The following is a 25,191-nucleotide window of genomic DNA, read 5'->3' as shown; positions in this document are numbered from 1 at the left end:
AGTAGAATTTAAAGAACTGATCTACGCTTCTCTCAAGAGCAGCCAGTCAGACGACTTGAGTTCATTAGTTTAGCTTGAAGCTCGAACTTCTCGGCCGAAAACTCTAATTTACCATATTAAAAAGGCTCGTCTAGTCTCTGCTCGTGTGACTTTCAGCCTTACCAGATATCCACTTTTTGACTCCCAGTTGGTATACTTTTACTGGCTAGGATATTTAATGCAATTTATCCACGAGATATAATTTTTCCGTGACGGATGATCTATCTGCATGTTTCGGAAAAAAGGTGGATTAATTGGCAACTCGCATTGTTCCGCTTTGCAGATCATATTCCTGTTTGGTTAACTTAGTTTTTCCGGTCTGGAAGCCCTAAAAGCTTGCAAGCAATTCCATTTTATTCGGTTGATGAGTAAATCAAGTGGTAAAGTAGGCTAACCGGAAGTGGTTTCTATCGAATCTATACCACAAAGTGCTTGTAGAAGGGTTTTTACTATGGGGCTGGACTCGGATAGTGATGATGAGCAAGTGATAGTTTCGTCAAAAGAAAGCAGAAGACAGAAGAAGCGGATCGACCTAGATGATTTGGGTGAGGAAGGAGATGGCGGTGAGAATGCTGGAGTAGTGAACAATGGTTCGAAGCAAAGTGGTGATAGAAGGATCCGTCGTTCCAGGGAGCAGGGAAAAAGGAAGAAATTGTCTAACAAGAATTTACAAGGTGCCAACGGTGGTTACGCATGGGAGGATGAGATTAAGAGAAGTTGGGATCTGGTGAAAGTAGACGAAGATGGAGATATGAGCTCGCTTGCGGCAAGTATTATCGAATCGAGGAAAAAGAGAAGCGCTTTAAAGAATATCACGCCCTACCAAAGAGGTATCATCAGGACCTTGGTACTGGTGCTGGACTGTAGTGAGGCAATGGCAGAGAAGGATCTGAGGCCGAATCGGCATGTCATGATAGTACAGTATGCGATTGATTTTGTTCATGAATTTTTCGATCAGAATCCCATCTCACAGTTGGGGATTGTCACGATGCGCAATGGGCTGGCACAGATGATTAGTCAGATAAGTGGCAACCCGCAAGATCATATCGATGCTTTGAAACAGATCAGAAAACAAGAACCGAAAGGCAATCCGTCTCTCCAGAACGCCCTTGAGATGTCCAGGGGACTTCTTCTACCGGTGCCGGCTCATTGCACCAAAGAGGTGTTAATCATTTTCGGATCACTTTCCAGTACTGATCCCGGCGATATACATCAAACTATCGCTTCGTTGGTACAAGAATCAATCCGTGTTAAAGTCATTGGTCTGTCAGCTCAAGTGGCCATATGTAAAGAACTTTGCAAAGCGACAAATTATGGCGACGAAAGTTTTTACAAGGTTCCGCTGGATGAAACCCACTGTAAAGAACTTTTCGAAGAAGCAGTTGTACCGCTGCCTGTGAATAAGATAAACAGGGGTTTCACTCTTGTAAGAATGGGTTTCCCGACGAGAATTTTTGAGGACTCCCCGACATTTTGTGCTTGCCATTCACAATTGATGTATGGCGGATATTTTTGCCCCAATTGCCAAAGCAAGGTTTGCTCTCTACCGACAGTTTGTCCCTGCTGCGACTTGATGCTCATACTCTCCACTCACTTGGCTAGGTCGTACCACCATTTAATGCCCTTAAAGACATTTTCAGAAGTTCCATCGACGGAGAACTTCCCTACAGACAACTGCTTTAGCTGTCAGATAAGATTTCCCACAATAAAAAATAATAAGACCGGTGAGTTATTAACAAGTTCCAGATACAGGTGCGAGAATTGTAAACAGGACTTTTGCATAGACTGCGACGTATACATCCATGAAATTCTTCATAACTGTCCCGGTTGCGAATCGCAACCGGTGATAATGTAGACTGATAGTTATTAGTATACTACAGAAGATGGTATCGTTACATGCGAATTACATTGAGGGGAGGGACATACTAAGGCATAAGGTATAAAACATCAACTTGTTCGCTTGTTCCACTCACCCGCTCTCGAGCACTTTAAAGAGATGCTCTTGACTCTATTGACGTGTTTCGCTGGTGTTCCGGCTTCTTCGGCTCGAGGAACTGTGGCCAGAGTTAAATTCTGATGCTTTAGGAAACTTTGGAGATGCCTTAATAACGCTGTCGGTCATTCTGCTCTGCCCTTTCTTCCAGCCGTCGAAGTCTATCAAGGCCTGCATACAACCCCATTCATTGATTTTCTTACTAAGCCAGTGCAAATTGACAGGCTTCGTTAGATAATCATTGCAACCTGACAACAGAGCTTCTCTCTTGTCAACAAGAGAGTTAGATGCTGTAAAGGCGACAATGATAACTGGAGCCTTGTTATTCGAAGTTCTGACTGAATTGTTCTGTTTAGAGATATTCTGTTTCTCCAAATCTCTGATCTTTTTCGCTGCATCCATTCCAGAGAAAACGGGCAGCTGCAAATCCATAAAGATCAAATCTATCCCTCCTTCTTTCCACCTGTCGACAGCCTCTTGACCATTCTTGGCAACCTTGTATGATATTTTATGCTTTTTTAAAAACGATCGTAGAATTGCCTGATTTATAACGTTGTCTTCAACAATGAGAACATTAATTTTGGGAAATATTTCATGATTGGTCGGCGTAGTGAAGCCGTTCGGTAACTGGTTCTCATGGAGTGAAGTGATAGATGTATTAGAACGTAGACTTGGTACAATAGTAGTCGGTTTCGCTGGCAGTTGTGGGGAGCTTGGACACGAGCTTGTATTTTTCTTCCGCTCACTTTCAAGCAATGGATGAATCAACCCAATTTCATTTTCATCTAAAGGAGCGTAGGAAGAAGTGGAAATAGCCTGCTGGCTTTGCCTTCCAGTCTCGCAGTCATTACCGCCTGTGGAGCCAGGGGAGGATGAATCAGACGAGAATTTTGAGTCAAGCTCGTTGAGGTCGACACCTCCAGTATAGTTCTTCGGAAGAAGGAGAATAGCCGGTTTAGGCGAGTCTGTGGCATGCTCGGTGTCCTGCAAGCAACGAGATTCTTTCTTCAGCTGTTCTTCGTTTGTGATCAGCTTAAATTCGCGCTCTATTTCTCCCTCTTCGTCGGTGGGAGTCGTAGAATCCAACAGAGCTGGTACTTCAATCTCTTCATTGTCATTCGTTGAACCATGAGGTAGGTCAGTTTCGAGAAACAGGCCTTCTTTCATGCCTGAGGCCTGAATATCCGAGAGCTGTCGATCTATTTCCTCATTAGTGGGGACATATGTAGATGCATTTATGGCACTCAATGCGGGTGGTGGCGCCGTAACAGATAAAGCAGGTTCTCTTTCGTTGCAGACTACGAACAGGGCTTCGGAAGCTCGCTGCGAGCCGATGTGGCCAAAGAGGCTGCTGTAGACAGTTATTATCAGTTCATCTGGTTCGAATGAAATCTTCATGTCAGGGGAGTCATTGTCCTTTTCCTCGGGCGGAAACTCGTAGCTTTTGTTTAAAACGCCTGGTACCCGCTTTGCCGCATTCATTGTGGATTGTGGATGTGGTACACTGGTGCCGCCCAGTCTCCCATAGGGTGATGCTGATCGATAACGTACCAATGGGGGCTGCCAAATCTTGACCAGATTAGGACTGTTCGAAGCGGACCTACTGGGGCTTGCCGTGACACTATAGCATCGCCGAGAAAAATCTTCCGATATTCCCAACGCCAAGGGCTTCGGGTAATGGAAACTCCTATTTCGACCGCTAAAGCTGCTCGTAGCATCAACCGGGCTGCTGGGAGGTCTTGGAAATGGAGGAGTTCGTTCGTCGATAAAATCCCTACTCACGTAATACGCAATAGCAATAGATGCATTATCATTCAATCTTGACCATCTCAAGCCATTTAATTTATCGAATATCTTAGTCTTCAAGTCATCTATAGTATCTTGTTCGTTAAAATGGAGGGCAAAAGGTTCGTTAATCTCATCGGTCCACTGCTCAATTCGTAACCAAACCTTCCAGGGCAACGCAGAATTCAAAGTCGTAGCTCTACCGACGTCTCGCGGAGATTTTCGTTCCATTTTGTCGATATTATTCATTAGCGATATCAAGCGAATGAGACTGAACTCGAGAGCTAATGGTCAGCTAACCAAGCTTGCAAGTTGATGAGAAACTACTTCGATGAGGACCCAACTTTATATTGCAACCGACTCAACTCCGTGTCTACGTTTTCTTTAGATGTTACGAGTCGCAAGGAAGTTTAATAGGTGATTATTTAGGTTCAAGGAACGCTACCGGACTCACCAGACAAAGGAACCCCAACAAGGTAGACGCTAAGATGTCAGTTCAGGTCTCGGGGAGATCCGCCGGTCAATCGAAGCTGACGGACAATGACTTGGGAAGATATATATTGCATTACCTTATGAGTTCTCGAGGCATTTGCGAAGAAAACGTATTGCTGATAGCCCTCATGAGATTATGCGATGAGCCAGTTGAGGAAGCCGGTGAAATGGACATTGAAGGGTGGCAAAAACGATTGTCTGACGTTATCAAGAGGATTAATCTGAAGCTGAACGGATTGGATTATAAAGTAGTTCAGATAAGCCATGGCATGGGCAAGAATATTGTGGCATCTAAATCTAAGGAGGCCATGCAGTTTTGCTCCAGAGCGATAACTTCTCCTGGCGCCACTGCTTTATCGGCGACTAACAGGTTTTACGTTTATATCGACGTGGGAGCTGTGGAAGAAACGAAATTGGCGACCAGGTTTAGCCAGAAGGAAGTCGATTTCATCAAGCATGCTATTCAGAAGACGTGCGAGTCTGGCTTCAACATAAGACAAGGCGAGGTGTCCGCCACATCCGCTGTAGTACAAGAGGTGGACCGCGTACGACGTCTTGTTCTTGAGAGAGCAGGAGCAGCTTTTGAGCCCTGGGACAGGTACACGACTTTTGCTGTGGGGTCGAGTCTGCTCACGCAGCATCGGGCCCTGAATGCTCTCGAGATCGAAGACATGATCATAAGACTTTGCGAGTATAAATGGTTCTGTAGGAACGAAAAGGGCGAGATAAGCCTGGACCTAAGATGCATTGCAGAACTGGAAGACGACCTACTCTCTACCTACGAATTTCCTGCATGCCAAAACTGCAACCGATTGGCCATCTACGGCGTGATGTGTCTCCACACAGACGACGCCCCCGCCATGTGGCATGTCGATTGCTACCAGTACCAGATCGCTCACAAGGACACACACTGCACAGCATGCGGAGAGTCATTGATCACCAACGGCGTTTACGTTATATAGCCCGCTCAGCATATTTACATGGATATCATCACACAGCACAGCTCATTTCCTCAAAACTTTCTTCTCCAGAAAATCCTTTGCCTCGTTGATCTTGGTGGCCACATAGGGCGATCCACCTTTATCGGGGTGGTTCGCCAACATTATTCTTCTATGCACCTCCTTCAGCTTCTTCTTGTTGAGATTCGCCTCGTTCAGGTTCAAAATCTGGAACGCCTCCTTGGCGTTCATCTTAGAGTCGAAACCACCCTTGAGGAACGCCTTAGAAGCACTCCCACCACTAATCCTCGTGCTGATAGACTTGTAAGCACCTGCAACCACATACAGCGTCAAAAAGGCGCCAAATCCAGTCGCCACGGGATGTTTGCCCATGTAATCCAGCGCCTGATCGAAATACAGGTCCATTCCGTTCTTCCCCGGTCCAACCAGCTGCTGATTGGACGTATCATATGTCACTCTGGTCTCATTTTTCGACAACTTCGAGTTGTTCTCGCCCGGAATGGGCAGCTGTGGTACTTCTAGCACATTTCTATCGTTAACACCGTTACCGCTCATTCCAATTTGCAACCCACCCAACCAGCAAGCACTCAAATGGTCTTGAAAGAACCTTTCCACCAGCTCTCAGTGTTTTAGTAGTTAGGCTTTTTTTTATAGAGCCTATTACGCTGTGAGATATAGCGATTTGAAAAATTTTCAATTTGATCTCATCTCATCTCATCTCATCGCTAAAGAGCTGGAACTAAGAGGAGCTCTTTCAGGTTGGTAAGGCGTGAGTTTGGATCGATTTTGGGATGAGAATTTACCAGTGCCACTTCTGCTCTTCACCCGTGTATCCCGGGCATGGTATAATGTTTGTTCGTAACGATGCCAAGGAATTCAGATTCTGTCGGTCGAAGTGCCATAAGGCGTTCAAGCAACGTCGTAATCCCCGTAAGTTGAAGTGGACCAAGGCCTTCAGGAAGGCTGCCGGGAAGGAATTGGCGGTGGACTCTACTTTGACTTTTGCCCAGAGGAGAAATGTGCCAGTGAGATATAACAGAGAGCTGGTACAGACGACTTTGAAGGCCATGGATAGAATTGAAGAGATCAGACAGAAGCGTGAGAGGGCGTTCTACAAGAACAGAATGAAGGGCAACGAAGAGAGAGAGTTCTTGAGGGACAAGGCTCTCGTGGAGGCCAACCCAGAGCTGCTGAGAATGAGAGAGGTCGAAATGGCAGAAAAGCTGGCCAAGCAACAGGCGGAGGAAGAGGGAGAAGAAGAAGAAGAGGTAGACGAAGAGATGGAGGTCGAAAGCGAAGAAGAGGAGGAGCAAGAGCGGAAGCACAAGGTGGTGTTGAAGAACAAGAAGAAGAACTCCAAAAAAGTTGCATTTTAATTCCCAAAAAATGGATGGCTGCGTCGCCATGTCTGTAAATTATTCTTTATTCGTACTTTTCGATAGTGTTATGTACATGTATTTGAACTGAGGTACCAATCGGATGGTTAGTCCCACTTCTTGACAATGGAGTCGTTGGGCAGCTTGCGGAACACGCCGATGAAACCGCCACCTACGATTCTTGCTCCTACTTTGGGCCTCATCACCACACCGTGCTGTCCCGTCTCTCTGACAGACACTCGTCTCAAGTCCCACTCTCTCATGCCGCCGCCCGAGCCCGCCATTAGTTCGCAGACCTTTGTCAGAGTCAGCCTGACGCCATGAGTCTTGATGTGGGACAGACAGTCCCAGAGTTGCATGATGCTTGGAACAAAGACAACGATTGGACTATCCACCGTCAAGGCGTCGGACAGAACGCTCAGATGCAGTTCTGGCGAGGGCATATCTAAAAAGGCACCGCTCAAGAACGGTTCATTCTCCCGCGCTTGGCCCAGCTGACATCGATAGTAGCTGGAGATTTCGCTCTGCAACCACTCGCTGGGACCTCGATCGGTCAAATGAAACTCCACATCGGGCCAGTACATTCCGCGCATATAGTGCTTAACGTTCCTGACACCGACCTTGATGTGTTTTTCACTCCTGTCGAGCGAATGCAGGATGGAACCCCTCGTCAGGTCGTTCTCACCATCGTAGAATGCGTTGCCACCGTGTATTTCCTTCAGAATGTTCAAAGTCAGAGAGCCGTGGCCTGTTCCGCACTCCAAAAACTGTTTAGGAGGCCTTGTAGCAGTCAAATTAGCTTGCAAAGCGCCCTTACGCTCCTGCAACCTGCGGATCAACGCCAAGTCATAAGGATCATCAGCATTCAACAGCTTCAACGTAGCCGGCGGCCTCAGTGCCCTCGCCTGCTCGGAAACTCTCAACTGAGGATAGTCGACGCATATCCCGCTCAATTCGACCATCATCCCTGCATCCAGCGCATATATCGGCTGGGCTTCCCGTCTTCGATTCACCACATACTCCTCCAACGTGGGCTTCGTCACAATGTACTTGGAAGCTCCAGCCTCCAACAACGACCGGTACGGTTTCCCAATAATGTCGTCATGCAGAATAGGCCCATTCCCGGTCTTCACTGCGAGACCCGGTTGCAACGGCTGCGACAGGTGGAACTGCTCGTTCGGCTTCGCCAGCGATCTAACAATCGCCACGTCGAACCTCTGGAAGGTGTGCTGGAACCGTCTCAACGTCAGCATCGACCACTAACTCGCTTGGTCCAGCCGATTCTTCCCATCTGCTGCGTGAATTTTTTCAAACCCATCTCTAAGACCGGATCAATTCAGACCCAAGTGAAGAACAGATAAAGTAGCGTAGCCTTTCGATCTCCCGTCTTTTCAGCACTTGCACGTCAAACACTTCAAGAATTCTCGTTCCATCCCGCTGTAGAACAACACCAAGACAGACACTCAACGCACAGCCTGCTCGAGCAATTTCCTTATCAACGCCCGCATTCTCGACAAATCGCGACTCGTAGACTCGACTTCCCACAACTGCTCTTATACCTTCCTGCCCGGCATTTCCAAACTCGGGCAAGTCTCTGATGTGCAGCTCAATCGATTCTCCGGTGGTAGTAATTTCCGCCAGTTGACCCAGCAGCCTGTACCGCACGGGGGCTGCCGGTTGTTCCTCGCAGTGGACCCATTGGGCCAGTTCTGCAGTGTGAACGAACAGCCGGCTCATGGGAGGCGCCTCGGGCTGCCACTCGGTTGCCATGTCGTCGATAATTGGCTGATTAGAAGCACTAAGTCAACATGACTCTAATCGTTTCCCTTCGGGACCATTCAACTAAAAAAATCATCAATTGGTATTACCTTTAAATGAATCTTGTAAAGAAGGGCATTCCTTCAGAGCCATAGGGTTGGTAGAATGTGGTGTGAGTTTGTATGGGACTGAAGCTTGTAAGGTGTGTCGTTTGGGGAAGGCAGTGGTAAGAACAGGTATGGGAGCTGGAAATGGGGTATATAAGGTGGACGAGAGATGGTGGTAGCAATGTCATTTGATGGTTGGAAATCTACATCAATAGAACAACCAAAATGTCTACTGAGAAGATCACTTTCCTATTGAACTGGCAACCAGCTCCATACCACATTCCTATCTACTTGGCCCAACAGAAGGGTTACTTCAAGGAGCAGGGTCTGGACCTTGCCATCTTGGAGCCAACCAACCCTTCGGATGTTACCGAGTTGATTGGATCCGGTAAGGTGGACATGGGTTTGAAGGCAATGATCCACACGTTGGCTGCCAAGGCCCGTGGCTTCCCAGTGACCTCTGTTGCTTCTTTGTTGGACGAGCCATTCACTGGGTTGTTGTACTTGAACGGCAGCGGCATCACCGAGGACTTCCAATCGTTGAAGGGCAAGAGAATTGGTTACGTTGGTGAGTTTGGTAAGATCCAGGTTGATGAATTGACTAAGCACTATGGCATGAAGCCAGACGAATACACCGCTATCAGATGCGGTATGAACGTTGCTAAGCACATCATCGAAGGTAAGATCGACGCTGGTATCGGTATTGAATGTATGCAACAGGTGCAATTGGAAGAGTACTTGAAGAAGCAAGGTAGACCATCCACTGATGCCAAGATGTTGAGAATCGACAAGCTGGCTTGTTTGGGTTGTTGCTGTTTCTGTACCATCCTGTACATCTGCAACGACGCTTTCTTGGCCAAGAACCCAGAGAAGGTCAGAAAGTTCTTGAAGGCTATCAAGAAGGCTACCGACTACGTCTTGGCTGAGCCAGAGAAGGCATGGAACGAGTACGTCGACTTCAAGCCAGAATTGAAGAACGACTTGTCCTTCAAGCAATTCCAGAGATGTTACGCTTACTTCTCCGAGTCCCTATTCAATGTGCACCGTGACTGGAAGAAGGTTACCGGCTACGGTAAGAGATTGGAGGTCTTGCCACCTGACTACGTTGCTAACTACACCAACGAGTATTTGTCTTGGCCAGAGCCAGAAGAAGTCTCCGACCCATTGGAGGCCCAGAGGTTGATGGCTATCCACCAAGAAGCTTGCAGAGACTGCGGTGGTTTCAAGAGATTGGTCCTACCAGCTTAATGGACGTGATGCCCGAATCTTTTTATAACGAATCTTCTATGTACATTTTTAACCTTCATAGAATGGAATCTAAGACAAGCTTGAAGTGTTAACTAACTGGATGCTGAGATCGACGCTAAAATTCAAGTTTCAGATCTAAGCTTGAACATGGTCATAATGAACAGTGTTATAGGACACTGGGTTCAAAAAAATAATCGACAACTGCAGGACTCGAACCTGCGCGGGCAGAGCCCAAAAGATTTCTAATCTTTCGCCTTAACCACTCGGCCAAGTTGCCTTTAAAATTGTTGATTATTTGAAATAAATATAAAATAATATGAGCGACAGAAAATCATTCATCACCAATCTTTGAATCCTCCATTGACAAAATTCTGCTTATTTATATTATCAAAACTCTAAGATATTTACCATGGTCAAGAGTTTTCGAATATTTCCTTTGGCACGCCATCGCTAGCAGCTTGCGCTAGTCAGTACTTGCAAAAGCTTCATTGTTCATGCTCTTGCCAAACAATTCGTCCCATATAGACTCGGTAGTCACTTGAGATATCATATCTATCAAACGTTGTCCGTCTTTTGCCGTAAAAGAACTGTCATTCTGTTTATCGGTCCTATCCTGACGATCACCTATATTTGGTGAGTTAACATTCGATAATTGGCCTACACTTGATTCATTTTCAGAAGCTGAAGCCACCTTCTCCAATTCGTTAAAGAATTGGTCCAGTGAATTATCAAAATTTAGCGGTTCTTCCTTGATATTTAAGTTTCTCGTGGCCCTGTCTGAGAAAAACCTAGCTGCAGGCTCCGGCTTGGTCGCATTTGAATCAATGAGTGGTAAGTTTTGCTCCCGAGACTGTGTTTCGCCTGAGCGCTGCTGATTTCCATTGAACTTAAGTTTTATTACGGCGGACGATAACACCTTGTAGATGATGAAACAGCTTTTGGCCGCTTCACAGGAGCCAATTAATTCCTTGAGAACCTTCAAGATGGCTGTAGTTCGCAGTTTTACAGCTTGTCGGCCCTCCCGTAATCCCTTATCAGAGTAATAGACGACGTAGAGATACGTCATACCTGCCATGAATATGTTATGGACAGCTACCCACGTATAATTGATCTTTTGTTTGGTACAGAGTATGTCATACGTCTCAATAGTTCCCTTCGTAGCGTCATAGACAATCTCAAAGTCTCTGTCACTTAAAGCTAGGTTTTTCGGTGAAAGTCCATAAAGCATGCACTTTGTAACGAAGTAGTTCAAACTGAAGAATTCCGTAGTAAACTTGCAATTCATCTTCTTGTGAGTTCTTGGAACCTCTCTTTCAAACCATTTGTCTATTATCTCGTGCATGTAAGACCTCCAGAATTCTAAGTCAGCAAACCTTCTTGGGACTTCTCCATGCTGCGCATATAAAACTTGAACAATACTGGCTTGAATTCTTCGTATTTTAAACATCGCTAGCGCAATAACTTTGGGCGTTGATATTGACGTCTTCACCTTGGAATAGTCACTAATATCGTCGTTGGAAGTGGTTATCAAGGCATCATCAAGGACACTTGGATACTGCGCAGTGACATTTTCCTCCGGTATTCCAAAAGGGCGACCAAAATATATGCATATCTGCCTATCCAGAGAATAGACGCACCAGAAAAGCCTTCTTCGCAACTCTCTGGTGAAGGGGTCATAATTTTTGTTTAGCTTCTCGGCATGAAGACCTAAGTCGACAGTTAATCTCAACACTGAGCCCATTGTATACCAAACTCCCGGCACATTAGGTCTCATCAAGGAATAAATTGCAATCAATATGGTACCGGCAAGTACTTCCATCCGATCTGGGGAGCCGTAAAGTGCTTTCGAAAAATGCATCGCTCTTCTCTTGAAAGTGACGACGTCATGTATATCCGATTGCAGAACTGTCACAGACTCTCCAATGGCAAATACCATGTTCAGGAAAAAGTACGGCAGGCAATACTCTTCAAGAACTTCTACCTTTGAATCTGCAACTTTTTCTGAATTGTTCAGGACATCATACCATGGACGGTGCTCACCTGCTTGTTCATCAATATGCTTGCCATTATTAGCTGGACAATCTTCAGAGGTTCTCTTGGGAAGCTTAAACGAAGTGTTGATCTTGGTATGATCAGAGGCAATCGATAGATCTGGATCCCAAGGCCCGTAGATAGGTTCATAATATTTCTTTAGAAAATACTCTCGATGTAATACTGGTAACTGCGAGTTGCTCTCGACGAAATAGCGAGAAATCAAAGTCTCAGCGGCGTTGCGTGAAGGCAACCAAACGGGATCGAAATTTCCTGAGGATTCAGATGCATTATACTCGGCATATCTCCCATTTCTCTGCTTGATCTCCTCATCACTATCGTCTCCAACTAGGTCAGGTCTGAAATTCACTGCCGTAAAAACAAGCTTTGCAAACGGAATACCAGAAGAGTCTCCAAGGTATGAGTTTGAGGCGTTACTCTTCATCGCTCCCAGTGCAGCGACACTTTTATCGGGCTCATCAAGTTCATTAAGCTGATGAACAAGCCCTTCAGACGAAGGGGCATCTATCGTTACATCTGATTTGGGTCTTTCTCCCACCACATCCGACGAAGCACTCACGCCTCTCTGCATGGAGGTTGCCTTATTGATCAGGTATGCTGCGAATACATTATCGTGCGGCATTTCATGCTCCTGCCGTAATGTCTCTTCGTAAAGATCGAGGTTAATTGGATTGTCACTGCTCGTCGCGGGCATGTTTCCTTGGACTTGAGTAGGATCGACTCCACATTCTTTCAGCTTCTTCATCATTGCTGTAAGTCTATCTTCCAGAAATATCACATAAGACCGAGGAACATCTCTTCCAGTAGCAGGATCCAGAGAAACGCATGGTTCGCCTGCCTTGGCGCATTTGACACAGCTAGGGAACTCTTGATCACATCTTATCTTCTTCAAGCGACATCTCTTGCATGCAGAGATAGATTTCGTTATTCCTGTGACCGCAGAGGACGGTCTCTTTCTTGAATTAACAGACTTCTTGTCACCCTCAGCCATTGTCAAAACATCAGCAGATTGATCCGCGATCTGTACTGGCCTCCTATCTTGACTTACCTAGTCATTTTACCAATACCGCGCGAACTTATTGATCAATTGTAAGTCGTCAAAGTGATTGACTGTTGAGAAGTTATCTACGATGACGGTCAAAATTGGGCTGAATGAACTGCAATTGAGGCTCTGAAATGAAAGTAGGCATTATACCTTACCAGGCGGAAGAGCTCGTTCGTGGGAACGACAGTGGACCCGTACGACCTCGGTTCCCGTCAGTACAGAAGACTCATGAGATCGAGACTAAAGATGACGGTGTCAAAGTATTTGTCAAGCCAGAGGATATCCCGTTGAATAGGAGAAATTTCGTGTACAGGCCATGTGCGCCCAATCCGCATTTCACTGAGTTGGGCTACTGTTGCTCTGAGTACCCTTTCAGAAACGCGGGAATGAATGTTATGGACCGATCTGACGGCATCTCCCTGATCAAGGATGGGAACGACCTGGTCAGCGTTAACGATTCTTTGGGCTGGAGAACTTCGAGGTGTGATGCGTGTGTGAAAGACGGTGAAGCATATTGGGAAGTCGAAGTAATCCGAGGTGGACTGTTGGAGCCTTTCCCGGAAGATGCTTCGCTACAGAAGAGGAAAGATGTGCTGAATGCGATTCCGCACCTCAGGATTGGTATCTCGAAGCGCGAGGCCTCACTGGAGGCTCCTGTGGGGTTCGATTCCTATGGGTATGGGATTAGAGATCACACGCTGGAGTCGATACATGAGGGAATCATCACTCAGACTTTACCTCTGAAGTCCCTGAAACCCGGTGACAGGATAGGTCTGCTACTAAGACTGCCAACGTTCGAGGAACAGAAACAACAGGCGGACGAATATATACAAAGAAGGATAGCCGCTTTGTCAAGCCATAGTTCCAAACCCACATCATCAAACGATTATTGGGCTTCTGAAGACCCTGGGCCGAACAAAAAGAAGACGAAGAAGGCATTCTCTAACGTAGATTTTCAGAAGGCATTGCTCGAAGATATCGACAATAACAATGTGATACGGGACCACATTGCAATTAGATATAAGAACCAGCTATTCTTCGAAGCCACTGACTATGTGAAGACAACCAAACCTGAATACCACTCCTCTGATAAGAGAGAAAGAGAAGAATATTACCGCCTAGCGCACTCGCACCTCTCAGTGTATCTAAACGGACAGCCATTAGGCAGAGCATTCGAAGACCTGAAGCCCTTCTTACCACCATTCAGTGAGCTGCAATACAAGGAAAAATTCTTTTTCGACTACTGGAGACATGGAAGTGCATCTAATAACGATAAAGGTGTCTTGGATTCAACGCAAAAGAAAGGTCTCCTGCTGAGAAATAAATACGTCAACAACAACAAGCTCGGTTACTACCCTACAATAAGCTGTTTTAACGGAGGCACCGCTAGGATAATAACCCAGCGGTCCGAACTCAAATTCCTCGATGAGATTCTCAAAGCGCATCCTCGACCTAACGATGTCAGAGTGCTAGAGACCCTGTATCAAGAGCAAATAGCCGAGGATATCGTGTGGGACATAGTTGATGAAGTCGAGGAAGAGATCAATGCTAAACTGCTTAAAGTGTAGGCGGGCAAAGGTAGATTAATCGGTATTATGATCACGTTTGACGGAATGGTAACTATAGCCATCTAAAGGGATTTCTGATTTAACCCATATAAAAGCAGCATGATCAGTATTCAAGTGGCCAGTAGAGATAGTTGGTCTGCTGGCTGCACTCTATAGGTTAGTTTACAACAATTCAGAGCTCTTAGTTCAACTATTTAATCAAATGAAGGCTGCTGAAGAGGTTAAAGAGGGATCATCAAAACAAGAGAATGCTGGCAAAAATCTAAAGTATAGGCTAGAAATATTGGTATCGGATCCGCAGAAGCGTTCAGGAGACCAAGGTACGGCATCATCCTATGTCAGTTACCAAATTTCCACCAAAACAGATAATCCAATTTATCACAAGAACTACGGCGGTGATAAGAATGCCATCATAGTGGTTCATCGAAGGTACAGTGATCTTTTATTGCTCCACAACATACTCCTGAATGATCATCCAACATGCATTGTGCCTCCACTTCCAGATAAGAAAGTGTTGCAATATATAGCCGGGGACCGCTTTAGCCAGAGTTTCACGCAAAAGAGATGCCATAGCCTGCAGAATTTCCTGAGACGAGTCGCGAACCATCCCACTTTGAGCCAATCTACGGTCTTGATGACCTTTTTGGTAAGCAAGGATTGGGATGCATATAGAAAGAGCATATCTGGGCACCTTCAGACAAACAAAGAAGAAGTAACCGATGCCTTTATGAATGCTTTCAAGACAGTTCACAAACAAAGCGATGAGTTTATCGAAATCAAGGAGAAAAGTGATAAGCTGGACCACAATGTCGCAAAGATCGACAAGATATTCCATAAGGTGGTCAAGAAGCATGACCTGATCTCTGAAGACTATGCCAAATTAGGGGCGAATCTACAAGATTTGCAAGAGCTTTGCAGCGGTGAGAATGACGAGTTGGCCAAAAAATTGAGGCTGTTCAACGAGGGAATAACTCAGCTCTCCTTTGGAATACGCGACCTCAGTAAATTCCTGGACTACGAGTACATTGTGGATCTGAAGGATTTGGAGCATTATATCGACAGCATGAGCCAGCTGATCAAACTTAAAGACCAAAAGCAGATCGACTATGAGGAACTTAGCGAATACTTGACCAAGTCAGTAAATGAAAAGAACAACCTGATCTCGGGATATGGAGGTAGTAACTTTTTCACAAACAAGTTAGAAGAGCTGGCTGGCATAAATCAGGAGGCTGCCCGTCGTGAGAAAATCGACAAGCTAGAGACCAAGATCAGTTCTTTGACAAGCGAGTTAGAAAGCGCTAAGAAAGTCGCCGACGCCTTCGAGCAGGAAACTTTAAAAGAGGTGGCGCTGTTCGAAGACCTGAAAACCAGGGAGCTAAAGGAATCGCTGGGAAGCTTGGCTGATCATCATATCGAGTTTTACGAGAAGATGCTCGAAACATGGATCAAAGTCGATGAGAGTCTATAAGTATACCGTTCACACTTCAAGCTTTATCTTCTTGCGTCTGTGCAAGGCAAACTCTTGACACTGCGTCTTCAGATGTTCCAGGATCCAATCGCAGGGCTCGTCTATGAGATCCCAATCCACCAAGTCCCCGAATATGTCCGTGCTGTCATCGAAATGACACAGCATCTTCTCGCCGAACTCCTCCACAAACGATTCCCGCCCAATATACCTAGACCACGGTAACGAGGGAAACGCATTGCGGTCCAGCCGCCTCTCGGCCTTGTTTCTCGGCTTAGGAGCCCTCTCATTCGACCGTACGTAGAAATATCGTAGCAACATGATCGCCTCCCGACGTAATATTCCTGGCACCGCCACGTATCCACGACCACCAGTACAACGATCCCCGTTTACCCTTATCACAGTCCCATTGCCACCAAATCTCTCATTGGCACACCCAAAAACAACCTTCCCAACCTCCAACTGCTTCAAAGCAGACGCACACATAACACACGGCTCCACCGTCACATAAACCACTACGTCCCGCATAACACACATCAATTCCTCTCCACCGCCAAACCTCTCCCGCAACTGCTCGATTCCCATAAACTCTGCATGCGCAATCCCACTCAGCGACTCATTGGTGTAGTTCATTCCATATGCCACAACCTGTCCCGAAGGCTCATGAACAAACACACACGCCACAGGAGTCTCACCATGATCCAAGGCAAACTTCGCCAACCTCACAGCACTTCTCATATGCTTCAAACGAACCTCCAACATCGCTCAATCGGCTCCCAATGACCACCATTTGAGCTCATCTTAGCCAATTTTAATGAAATTTTTCAATTTCTCGGACAGCTTTTACTGTCGTCGCTCGGCGACCGTCGGCGACAGCGCGAAGTTCTAGAACGTTCCACGAGCCGGACTGTAAGAAGACACGTCAGCAAATGATGGAGACACGACTATATAAACAAGATGGGATCGGGTGGTGGAAGATTAAGGAGAATATTGGAAGTGACCACTGTTTGAGATTGGAAAAAGATGCTGTTCAACAGATCAAGCAGTAGCAGATGGCTGGCTCCATTAGCGGTTATTCTCTATGCCCTGTTTGTGGTGGTTTTGCCGTTACAGGGATCTGGTAAATCGTCACGAGTATTGGCGAGAGCAGACGATGTTGAGAGTTATGGGACAGTGATCGGTATCGATTTGGGTACTACTTATTCATGTGTTGCTTTGATGAGAAACGGAAAGACCGAAATCTTGGCCAATGAACAAGGAAACCGTATTACACCTTCGTACGTGGCTTTCACGGACGATGAGAGATTGATTGGTGATGCAGCAAAGAATCAGGTTGCTAGTAATCCCAGAAATACGGTTTTCGACATCAAAAGGTTGATCGGTTTGAAATACGATGATAAATCGGTTCAAAGGGACATCAAACATTTGCCATTTGAAGTGGTTAACAACAATGGAAAACCGGCCGTGCAGGTGACAGTAAAGGGGGAGAAGAAAGTTTTCACTCCTGAGGAGATCTCTGGTATGATCTTGGGTAAGATGAAGCAAATCGCTGAGGATTACTTGGGTAAGAAGGTTACCCATGCGGTGGTTACCGTTCCTGCTTACTTCAACGATGCTCAGAGACAAGCTACCAAGGATGCCGGTACCATTGCCGGTTTGAACGTGTTGAGAATTGTCAACGAGCCAACTGCGGCAGCTATTGCTTACGGGTTGGATAAGTCGAAGGAGGAACATCAGATTATCGTTTACGATTTGGGCGGTGGTACTTTTGATGTTTCGTTGCTGTCGATTGAAAACGGTGTCTTTGAAGTGCAGGCCACCGCAGGTGACACTCATTTGGGTGGTGAAGATTTTGATTACAAGATCGTTCGTCAATTGATCAAGGCATTCAAGAAGAAGCATGGTATCGATGTCTCTGATAACAACAAGGCGTTGGCTAAATTGAAGAGGGAAGCCGAGAAGGCTAAACGTGCGTTGTCGAGCCAAATGTCCACTCGTATTGAAATCGATTCTTTTGTCGATGGTATCGATTTGAGCGAAACATTGACTAGAGCTAAATTTGAAGAACTGAACTTGGACTTGTTTAAGAAGACTTTGAAGCCAGTTGAAAAGGTCTTGGAGGATGCTGGGTTAGAGAAGAAGGATATCGACGATATCGTTCTTGTCGGTGGTTCGACTAGAATTCCAAAGGTCCAACAACTATTGGAATCTTACTTTGACGGTAAGAAGGCTTCTAAGGGTATTAACCCTGATGAAGCGGTTGCCTTCGGTGCCGCTGTTCAAGCAGGTGTTTTGTCTGGTGAAGACGGTGTCGAAGACATTGTTCTGCTCGATGTCAACGCCCTGACTTTGGGTATCGAGACCACCGGTGGTGTTATGACTTCCTTGATTAAGAGAAACACTGCCATCCCAACGAAGAAGTCTCAAATTTTCTCCACTGCGGTTGACAACCAACCAACCGTCATGATCAAGGTCTACGAAGGTGAAAGAGCTATGGTTAGAGACAACAACTTGTTGGGTAACTTTGAACTGACTGGTATCCCACCAGCTCCAAGAGGTGTCCCTCAAATTGAGGTCACATTCGCCCTGGATGCCAACGGTATTCTAAAGGTGTCCGCCACTGACAAGGGCACTGGTAAGTCCGAATCTATTACGATCACAAACGACAAGGGTAGATTGTCTCAGGATGAGATCGATAGAATGGTTGAAGAAGCAGAGAAGTTTGCCTCCGAAGACGCGGCTATCAAGAAGAAGATAGAAGCAAGAAACAAGCTAGAAAACTATGCTCACTCCATCAAGAACCAAGTCAACGGTGATTTGGGCGAGAAATTAGAGGAGGAAGATAAGGAGACATTGTTAGAGGCCGCCAATGATACTTTGGAATGGTTAGAAGACAATTTCGAGAGCGCCGTCAGCGAAGACTTCGAAGAGAAATTCGAATCTCTGTCGAAGGTTGCCTACCCAATTACTTCGAAGCTATATGGCGCTGCCGACGGTGGCCCTGCTGGTGCTTATGAGGACGAAGATGAGGACGAAGACGGTGATTACTTCGAGCATGACGAATTGTAATGGTATTCTTTTTTTCGCATCTCCCATCAGCATGTTAATAAATCATTAGTTTTCTCATAATTAGATACAGACCAAAGGTTTGTCGCATTCCTGCGATAATCGCTTACATAGATTGGAAATTTGCATTTACGAAGACAATATCGTAGTCGGATTCATCGTCCGCGACAGCACTGGGATTAATTATGTCACCACTTCGCAGCTCCACGTACCTAGCTGCTGGCAATCTAACGCCGTTCAAGTTTGTCCCATTTGACGACTCTAGATCAATCACATAGGCTGCCAATCGTCCTCTCACCTCTCGGAATTGAATCGCACAATGTTGTTTTGAGCACGTCTCTTCAGGGATAACGATATCCGCAACGACGACCTCCTTTTCCTCGCTATCATCCCAGCTCCTTCCGACGCCTCGGCCGATGATATAACTACTCTTTAATTCCAAATCGTATGTTCTCATCGGCACCTCTTCTCCCTTCCTGTACAGGACTGCTTGGAATATATGTCGATTTTTCAACGGAACCCTATTCTTGGCCCAGAAATCCTTCGGACATCGAGCATCTGACGGTTCGACATGTTTAAGTAAAACTCCCTCCTTACTATTCGATTCCAATTCTAGCAACCCGGAAGGTTCAAACTTCGGCAGAATCTGCTTCGGCAGCCCCTGCTTGGACCTCTTCAGCTGTGTTCTATTTTCGCCAGACTGCCTCTTCCTCCACATCTCCATGAGACCTCCAATAGCATCAATCTTACGGCTGCTCTGGCATCCTTAATAACTAAATAACCTCCATCAGCTTTCAGCATCGGTATTACCGTTAAAGCAGGGTGATAACAATATCTCGAAGTAAAAATTTTTGGCAGCTCATCGCAGCTCATCGCAGCTCATCTCGATAGCTTAAGTATAGTAATTGAGCCAGGATACTCACCCAACTCTTCTGTCAGGACCTGCTTAATCAGCAAGCAGAGAGTTTAGATTAAGATATGGGAAAAGTTCGTAATTCTAAGACTTCTCTACGGAAGGAGCAGCGTAAGAAAGAAGCCGAGTATATCAATGATTTAGAGCGAAGAATCGAAGAATACGATCCGAAGACTTCGAAAGCTGTTTTTTTCAAGGATTTGCCCATAAGCGATGCTACTTTAAAAGGTCTGAAGGAGGCCTCTTTTGTGAAGCTTACCGAGATTCAGCGCGACTCAATTCCAGTGTCATTGAAAAATCGCGACGTTCTCGGTGCTGCCAAGACTGGTTCGGGCAAGACGTTGGCGTTTCTGGTTCCTGTGCTGGAGAAACTTTATCGTGCGAGATGGACCGAATTCGACGGGCTGGGAGCTCTTATTATATCTCCGACCAGAGAACTGGCTATGCAGATCTACGAAGTGCTGACTAAGATTGGTGGCCACACTTCGTTTTCTGCAGGGCTGGTCATTGGGGGAAAGGATGTGAAGTTTGAATCGGAGCGAATCTCAAGGATCAATATTCTTATTGGGACACCGGGACGGATCTTGCAGCATATGGACCAGGCTGTTGGGTTGAATACCGACAATTTGCAAATGCTGGTGCTGGATGAGGCCGACAGGTGTCTGGATATGGGATTCAAGAAAACGTTGGACGCGATAGTGAGCAATTTGCCGCCATCAAGGCAGACTCTGCTGTTTTCCGCAACGCAATCTCAGTCATTGGATGATCTAACGAGATTGTCTTTAACTGATTATCAAACTGTCGGGGCGCCTAAAAGTGCTCATGCGGATAACGGAGAGAATGGGCTGTCAACTCCGGAAACGTTGCAGCAATCCTACATAACCGTTGAGCTCGCCGACAAATTGGATATTTTATTCAGCTTTATCAAGACCCATTTAAAGAGTAAAATGATTGTGTTCCTTTCAAGCTCTAAGCAGGTGCATTTCGTGTATGAGACCTTCAGAAAGATGCAACCAGGTATCTCACTAATGCATCTTCACGGCAGACAGAAACAGACAGCAAGAACAGAGACGCTAGATAAGTTCAGCAGAGCTCAGCAGGTTTGTCTCATCGCTACGGATGTGGTCGCCAGAGGTATCGATTTTCCCGGCGTTGATTGGGTGATTCAAGTTGACTGCCCAGAAGACGTCGATACGTACATTCACAGAGTTGGCAGATCAGCAAGATATGGGAAGCGCGGCAAATCTCTGATCATGCTAACTCCACGAGAGCAAGAAGGTTTCCTGAAGCGGTTGAAGACGAAGAACATAGAGCCAAACCTGCTTACGATCAAGCAATCGAAAAAGAAATCGATCAAACCTCAACTACAGTCATTATTATTCAAGGACCCCGAACTCAAGTATCTGGGCCAAAAGGCATTTATTTCTTACGTCAGATCAATATACATCCAAAAGGACAAGGAAGTTTTCAAATTTGAAGATCTGCCCACCGAAGAGTTCGCCCAGTCTCTTGGTTTGCCCGGTGCTCCAAAGATTAAGATAAAGGGAATGAAGGCCATCGAACGTGCAAAGACTTTGAAAAACACCTCAAGACAGCTACTGTCGCTATCGAAAACCTCCGAGGATGGCGAACCCATCAATGAGAAGACAAGGGAAGTGAAGACTAAATATGATAAGATGTTTGGACGTAAGAACCAAACAGTCCTAAGCGAACATTACCTGAACATAACTAAATCGAACGCGCAGGAGGACGAGGATGAAAATTTCATGACTGTAAAACGTCAAAATCACAAGCTCAATGAGGATGAGCTCCCTGAACTCACTGTACCAACGTCAAAGAGATCGATCAAGAAAGCACTCTCAAAGAAAGCCTCGCTATCGTCTAAAGGTAATGCGACAAAAATGGTCTTCGATGATGAGGGAACCGCTCATCCGGTATATGAGCTAGAGGGAGAAGAAGAGTTTCATAAGAAAGGTAGTGCTGAAAGCCAGAAGAAAGAGTTTCTCGAGAAAGAGACAAAAGTTATGGCAGCAGTTGATTCTGATGATAAAAAGCTGGCTAAGGAAAAACGGCAGGAGAAGAAGAGAAAGCGTTTGGAGGCAATGAGGAGGGAGATGGAAGCCGAACTTGCCGAAGAATACAGTGATGAGGCAGAGACGGTTGCTCAACTGGGTACGGGCAATCTCAGCGACGATATGGAAGATGACTACGAGTCGGATTCAGACGAAAATGGTCGCCAAAGCAAGAAGCACAAATCCGTTAACTACAAGCGCCACGCCGCAGTTGTTGAAGATCACGGCGACTTTATTGAGGTTGAAGAACCACATACTCTGGAAGATTTGGAATCGCTCACAGCCAGGTTGATTGAAAGTTGATAGAATTTGCATTATAACTAGTTTAATAGTCATCGTTGAGAATGATTGGTGTAAACGGCTCTCTACTTCAGGCCCTCGACATTATTCCAAGCGATGAGCTGTCGAGATGGAACTCGTTAAGGTCAAGAGGCTCGACAGCTATCATGTCTTCCAAGTTTGAAACGCAATTGCTCGTGTCGAGACCCTATCTCACAAAAAAACAGCTTTCAAAGCTCCAGAACAGCACCATACCAGATCGGCGAGCATATAATCAGAAAAAGATCGCTATCTTCAAGTTTTTAAGCGACATTTGCGTCCAGTTGAAGTTTCCTAGAAGAACTTTGGAGACTGCCATTTATTTCTATCAGAGGTTCTACGTCTTCAACAGGTTCGAGACTGAGTTATGTCATACTGTAGCTACAAGCTGTCTGCTGCTGAGCTGCAAGCAAGTGGAAACTATCAAGAAGGCGAATGAAATTTGCAGCATTTCTTTGAGGTTACGAAGTGCTGCTAAGGTAACGCCGGAGATCATCGATGGCTTCAAAAAGAGGGTCCTTCAAATAGAGCTCCGAATACTGGAGGCATGCGCTTTCGACTATAGGGTGAACAATATGGTCCACATCGATGAGTACGTAGTGAAAATAGGGAAAGACTTGAATTTGGAAGTTTTAACTTGTCATTTGGCGTGGATAATTGCATATGATGTTCTGAAATTGGAGATACTGTTAATGGTACCCCAGCATATAATTGCCATTGCAGTACTTAAGACCGCACATGAATTAGTACATGGAAAGACTGGCTGGCCAAAGATAAGATACAACGCATTTGAAGCTGATGAAAAATCGGTAAGCCAAGCTTATTTCGATATCCTGAATTTCTACATCAACTCTTTTACAGTCAGCGATCTGCCGGATAATTTGCCGGAAGGCATCCCGCCAGTTAGTATCGATACATTCATTGGATTAAAGAAAAATGCAGGCCAGGAGTTTGGGCTTGAGGAGATCACTGAAAAGGCTATCGAAGCAGATGCATATCTAACCACACCAAGAGATTACTCAATACGAGAACGCAGATACGTTCTCTCAGCCCAGTTAGTGGCTGACGAGGCAAACCACTCGACGACAAGTAAGCCTTAATTGATAGGCTCAGGTCCGCTTGGCTATTAAACTTAGGTACCTGTTTTTCCTCAACGGATCAGCAATGATCAGTTGCTTCAAATAAGCCTCTGAGTGAGATTCAATCTGCAGTCCTAGTTCCTGCTCGATGCCTTCTATAAAGATCAAAATTTTGAGACACCAGTTATTCTCTTTACCTGAGAATTCCACGTCATCTTGATTGATGGCAATGATGTTGCTTTTCAGATCCTGCAACTGTCTTATGTATTCTCCATGACCCAAAACCTTCGATACATTAACATATTTGATGAACCATTTTGTGTAAAACCAAACTGACTGGTCCTCAGCATCGGTAAAGATAGCGTTTGTAATGTAAGCGAATTCATCCAGGATGAACTTCCGTTCATCAGCAATCTCATGGTTGTCAAATAAACTCGAAATAAGTGATGCCCTTTGGTGCCATGCTGAGTAATTAGATATGTCCTTGTTAATATTCTGTGTGACATACTGTAACTCGTCCGCATCTCTATTACGACTCGTTAGTTTCTCGAGCTTATTGAGGATGAGCCTTCTATAGTGCCATCCATGAAAGTTTCTTGCATCTAGTTGCAATAGCTTGCTTACCATAGCCAGTTCATTCTCCCAGACAGTGGTTGTGCGATCACTATGGTGTTGTAAAGTCCATATTCTATGGTTCCAAATCCAATACACCTTGGGATATTGCTTCAAAAGCACTAGAGTAAACATGAGCTCGTCATTCCAGAATCCAGAATCCAGCGATGGAGCTAGTCTATCAACGATCTCCCTTCTGTAATTCCAAATCGCATTGAATTCTGGATTCGCTTGCAGCAATCTGGTCGTCGCCTTCAGGGACTCATTAGTGAAGCAGCCATCGTCTCGCAATTTCAAAACTTCATCAACTAGTTCTCTGTAGCTTGCTATCTTTCTTTGATCCTGAATTCTTTTCTGCTTCAGAAGCTCTTGAGTCCATTGCTTCCTCTTGACACCGTGCTATAGAAACAATCGATAGTTAGTAGCTAATCAAGCCACGTAGGTTACATCCTAAGCCTATTGAACATACCATCACTAGGATATACTACGTTTGATCTGTTAGGCAGTTCTTCCATAATTGAAATTCTTCGATCATATCAAGTTCAAGCTCGATCTCAACTGCAAGACCATAGCTACGACAAAATCAGATCACTCTACTGGGATACGCTCATCATAGGAATGTCAAGACCCATCTCATTGAGAGGCTCCACGAAGACCATTACTGAATTTTTTGAGTATAGCATCAATTCTATCCTATACCAGCGAGGTGTGTATCCCCAAGACGACTTCACAACTGCCAAGAAGTATGGTTTAACGCTGCTCAAGACTACCGATGATGAATTGAAGGCATATATTCGTGTGGTTCTACTCCAGGTGCATAAGTGGCTAATAGGCAGAAAATGCAACAAGCTGGTCTTATGCGTTGTGGACAAAGATGAAGGTGAAGTCGTTGAGCGATGGGCCTTTGACATTCACCACGTTGGTAAGGATGAAGATGCTGAGGACAGTAGGATTGGTGAGCAAGTAGACCCTGATCAGACACAGAATCAAATAAGAGCACTTATAAGACAAATAACAGCCAGTGTCACTTTCCTTCCAGAACTGGCGAATGAAGGCAACTACACTTTCAATGTGTTGGCTTACACGGATGCCAATGCCAAGGTACCTCTTGAGTGGAGTGACTCAGACAGTAAGACCATTAGTAATGGTGAAACCGTACAATTCAAGAGTTTCCGCACCGATGATCATAGGGTTTCAGCCCAAGTTAGCTACAAACATTAGATATGGCAGCTATTATTTGCATT

At 45.5% G+C, this 25,191-nt stretch overlaps 18 protein-coding genes and 1 non-coding gene across 19 annotated transcripts; 10 read left to right on the top strand and 9 right to left on the bottom strand.

Annotated features, from left to right (window-relative positions):
• Positions 1 to 490: 490 nt before the first annotated feature.
• Positions 491 to 1,894, top strand: SSL1 (TFIIH/NER complex subunit SSL1; the record flags this gene model as incomplete). The annotated part of the gene is made up of 1 exon (XM_037284277.1): positions 491 to 1,894. One exon carries the CDS (start codon positions 491 to 493, stop codon positions 1,892 to 1,894), a length of 1,404 nt encoding a protein of 467 aa, XP_037140173.1.
• Positions 1,895 to 2,047: 153 nt separating this feature from the next.
• SSK1 (mitogen-activated protein kinase kinase kinase SSK1) lies at positions 2,048 to 4,066 on the bottom strand (the record flags this gene model as incomplete). The annotated part of the gene is made up of 1 exon (XM_037284276.1): positions 2,048 to 4,066. The coding sequence occupies one exon, from the start codon at positions 4,064 to 4,066 to the stop codon at positions 2,048 to 2,050; it is 2,019 nt and encodes a 672-aa protein (XP_037140172.1).
• Positions 4,067 to 4,305: 239 nt separating this feature from the next.
• Positions 4,306 to 5,271, top strand: NSE1 (Smc5-Smc6 complex subunit NSE1; the record flags this gene model as incomplete). The annotated part of the gene is made up of 1 exon (XM_037284275.1): positions 4,306 to 5,271. The coding sequence occupies one exon, from the start codon at positions 4,306 to 4,308 to the stop codon at positions 5,269 to 5,271; it is 966 nt and encodes a 321-aa protein (XP_037140171.1).
• Positions 5,272 to 5,313: 42 nt separating this feature from the next.
• Positions 5,314 to 5,823, bottom strand: PAM18 (Pam18p; the record flags this gene model as incomplete). The annotated part of the gene is made up of 1 exon (XM_037284274.1): positions 5,314 to 5,823. One exon carries the CDS (start codon positions 5,821 to 5,823, stop codon positions 5,314 to 5,316), a length of 510 nt encoding a protein of 169 aa, XP_037140170.1.
• A 236-nt stretch (positions 5,824 to 6,059) lies between these two features.
• RLP24 (ATPase-activating ribosome biosynthesis protein) lies at positions 6,060 to 6,644 on the top strand (the record flags this gene model as incomplete). Its single annotated transcript, XM_037284273.1, has 1 exon — positions 6,060 to 6,644. One exon carries the CDS (start codon positions 6,060 to 6,062, stop codon positions 6,642 to 6,644), a length of 585 nt encoding a protein of 194 aa, XP_037140169.1.
• A 107-nt stretch (positions 6,645 to 6,751) lies between these two features.
• On the bottom strand, positions 6,752 to 7,897 carry HG536_0E04050 (uncharacterized protein; the record flags this gene model as incomplete). Its single annotated transcript, XM_037284272.1, has 1 exon — positions 6,752 to 7,897. The coding sequence occupies one exon, from the start codon at positions 7,895 to 7,897 to the stop codon at positions 6,752 to 6,754; it is 1,146 nt and encodes a 381-aa protein (XP_037140168.1).
• Positions 7,898 to 7,964: 67 nt separating this feature from the next.
• On the bottom strand, positions 7,965 to 8,414 carry HG536_0E04040 (uncharacterized protein; the record flags this gene model as incomplete). The annotated part of the gene is made up of 1 exon (XM_037284271.1): positions 7,965 to 8,414. The coding sequence occupies one exon, from the start codon at positions 8,412 to 8,414 to the stop codon at positions 7,965 to 7,967; it is 450 nt and encodes a 149-aa protein (XP_037140167.1).
• A 320-nt stretch (positions 8,415 to 8,734) lies between these two features.
• HG536_0E04030 (NMT1/THI5 family protein) lies at positions 8,735 to 9,757 on the top strand (the record flags this gene model as incomplete). The annotated part of the gene is made up of 1 exon (XM_037284270.1): positions 8,735 to 9,757. The coding sequence occupies one exon, from the start codon at positions 8,735 to 8,737 to the stop codon at positions 9,755 to 9,757; it is 1,023 nt and encodes a 340-aa protein (XP_037140166.1).
• Positions 9,758 to 9,952: 195 nt separating this feature from the next.
• On the bottom strand, positions 9,953 to 10,034 carry HG536_0Etrna9S. The gene has a single exon. It is a non-coding gene; the product is annotated as a tRNA-Ser (tRNA).
• Positions 10,035 to 10,220: 186 nt separating this feature from the next.
• On the bottom strand, positions 10,221 to 12,800 carry PPR1 (Ppr1p; the record flags this gene model as incomplete). The annotated part of the gene is made up of 1 exon (XM_037284269.1): positions 10,221 to 12,800. The coding sequence occupies one exon, from the start codon at positions 12,798 to 12,800 to the stop codon at positions 10,221 to 10,223; it is 2,580 nt and encodes an 859-aa protein (XP_037140165.1).
• A 185-nt stretch (positions 12,801 to 12,985) lies between these two features.
• On the top strand, positions 12,986 to 14,422 carry BRE2 (Bre2p; the record flags this gene model as incomplete). Its single annotated transcript, XM_037284268.1, has 1 exon — positions 12,986 to 14,422. The coding sequence occupies one exon, from the start codon at positions 12,986 to 12,988 to the stop codon at positions 14,420 to 14,422; it is 1,437 nt and encodes a 478-aa protein (XP_037140164.1).
• Positions 14,423 to 14,624: 202 nt separating this feature from the next.
• On the top strand, positions 14,625 to 15,890 carry SNX4 (Snx4p; the record flags this gene model as incomplete). The annotated part of the gene is made up of 1 exon (XM_037284267.1): positions 14,625 to 15,890. One exon carries the CDS (start codon positions 14,625 to 14,627, stop codon positions 15,888 to 15,890), a length of 1,266 nt encoding a protein of 421 aa, XP_037140163.1.
• A 9-nt stretch (positions 15,891 to 15,899) lies between these two features.
• Positions 15,900 to 16,649, bottom strand: TAD2 (tRNA(adenine34) deaminase; the record flags this gene model as incomplete). The annotated part of the gene is made up of 1 exon (XM_037284266.1): positions 15,900 to 16,649. One exon carries the CDS (start codon positions 16,647 to 16,649, stop codon positions 15,900 to 15,902), a length of 750 nt encoding a protein of 249 aa, XP_037140162.1.
• Positions 16,650 to 16,910: 261 nt separating this feature from the next.
• On the top strand, positions 16,911 to 18,956 carry KAR2 (Hsp70 family ATPase KAR2; the record flags this gene model as incomplete). The annotated part of the gene is made up of 1 exon (XM_037284265.1): positions 16,911 to 18,956. The coding sequence occupies one exon, from the start codon at positions 16,911 to 16,913 to the stop codon at positions 18,954 to 18,956; it is 2,046 nt and encodes a 681-aa protein (XP_037140161.1).
• A 103-nt stretch (positions 18,957 to 19,059) lies between these two features.
• On the bottom strand, positions 19,060 to 19,677 carry PML1 (Pml1p; the record flags this gene model as incomplete). Its single annotated transcript, XM_037284264.1, has 1 exon — positions 19,060 to 19,677. The coding sequence occupies one exon, from the start codon at positions 19,675 to 19,677 to the stop codon at positions 19,060 to 19,062; it is 618 nt and encodes a 205-aa protein (XP_037140160.1).
• Positions 19,678 to 19,931: 254 nt separating this feature from the next.
• HCA4 (RNA-dependent ATPase HCA4) lies at positions 19,932 to 22,241 on the top strand (the record flags this gene model as incomplete). Its single annotated transcript, XM_037284263.1, has 1 exon — positions 19,932 to 22,241. The coding sequence occupies one exon, from the start codon at positions 19,932 to 19,934 to the stop codon at positions 22,239 to 22,241; it is 2,310 nt and encodes a 769-aa protein (XP_037140159.1).
• Positions 22,242 to 22,282: 41 nt separating this feature from the next.
• Positions 22,283 to 23,356, top strand: CTK2 (Ctk2p; the record flags this gene model as incomplete). Its single annotated transcript, XM_037284262.1, has 1 exon — positions 22,283 to 23,356. The coding sequence occupies one exon, from the start codon at positions 22,283 to 22,285 to the stop codon at positions 23,354 to 23,356; it is 1,074 nt and encodes a 357-aa protein (XP_037140158.1).
• A 9-nt stretch (positions 23,357 to 23,365) lies between these two features.
• BET4 (Rab geranylgeranyltransferase BET4) lies at positions 23,366 to 24,419 on the bottom strand (the record flags this gene model as incomplete). Its single annotated transcript, XM_037284261.1, has 2 exons — positions 23,366 to 24,346; positions 24,417 to 24,419. The coding sequence occupies 2 exons, from the start codon at positions 24,417 to 24,419 to the stop codon at positions 23,366 to 23,368; spliced, it is 984 nt and encodes a 327-aa protein (XP_037140157.1).
• A 146-nt stretch (positions 24,420 to 24,565) lies between these two features.
• On the top strand, positions 24,566 to 25,168 carry MAD2 (spindle checkpoint protein MAD2; the record flags this gene model as incomplete). Its single annotated transcript, XM_037284260.1, has 1 exon — positions 24,566 to 25,168. The coding sequence occupies one exon, from the start codon at positions 24,566 to 24,568 to the stop codon at positions 25,166 to 25,168; it is 603 nt and encodes a 200-aa protein (XP_037140156.1).
• Between the last annotated feature and the right edge of the window lie 23 nt (positions 25,169 to 25,191).

The sequence above is a fragment of the Torulaspora globosa genome, chromosome 5 (genome assembly GCF_014133895.1).
Source record: "Torulaspora globosa chromosome 5, complete sequence".
Classification (NCBI taxonomy): Eukaryota; Fungi; Ascomycota; class Saccharomycetes; order Saccharomycetales; family Saccharomycetaceae; genus Torulaspora; species Torulaspora globosa.
Note: the sequence above shows the minus strand (reverse complement) of the source record. Positions and strands in the feature narration are given on the sequence as shown.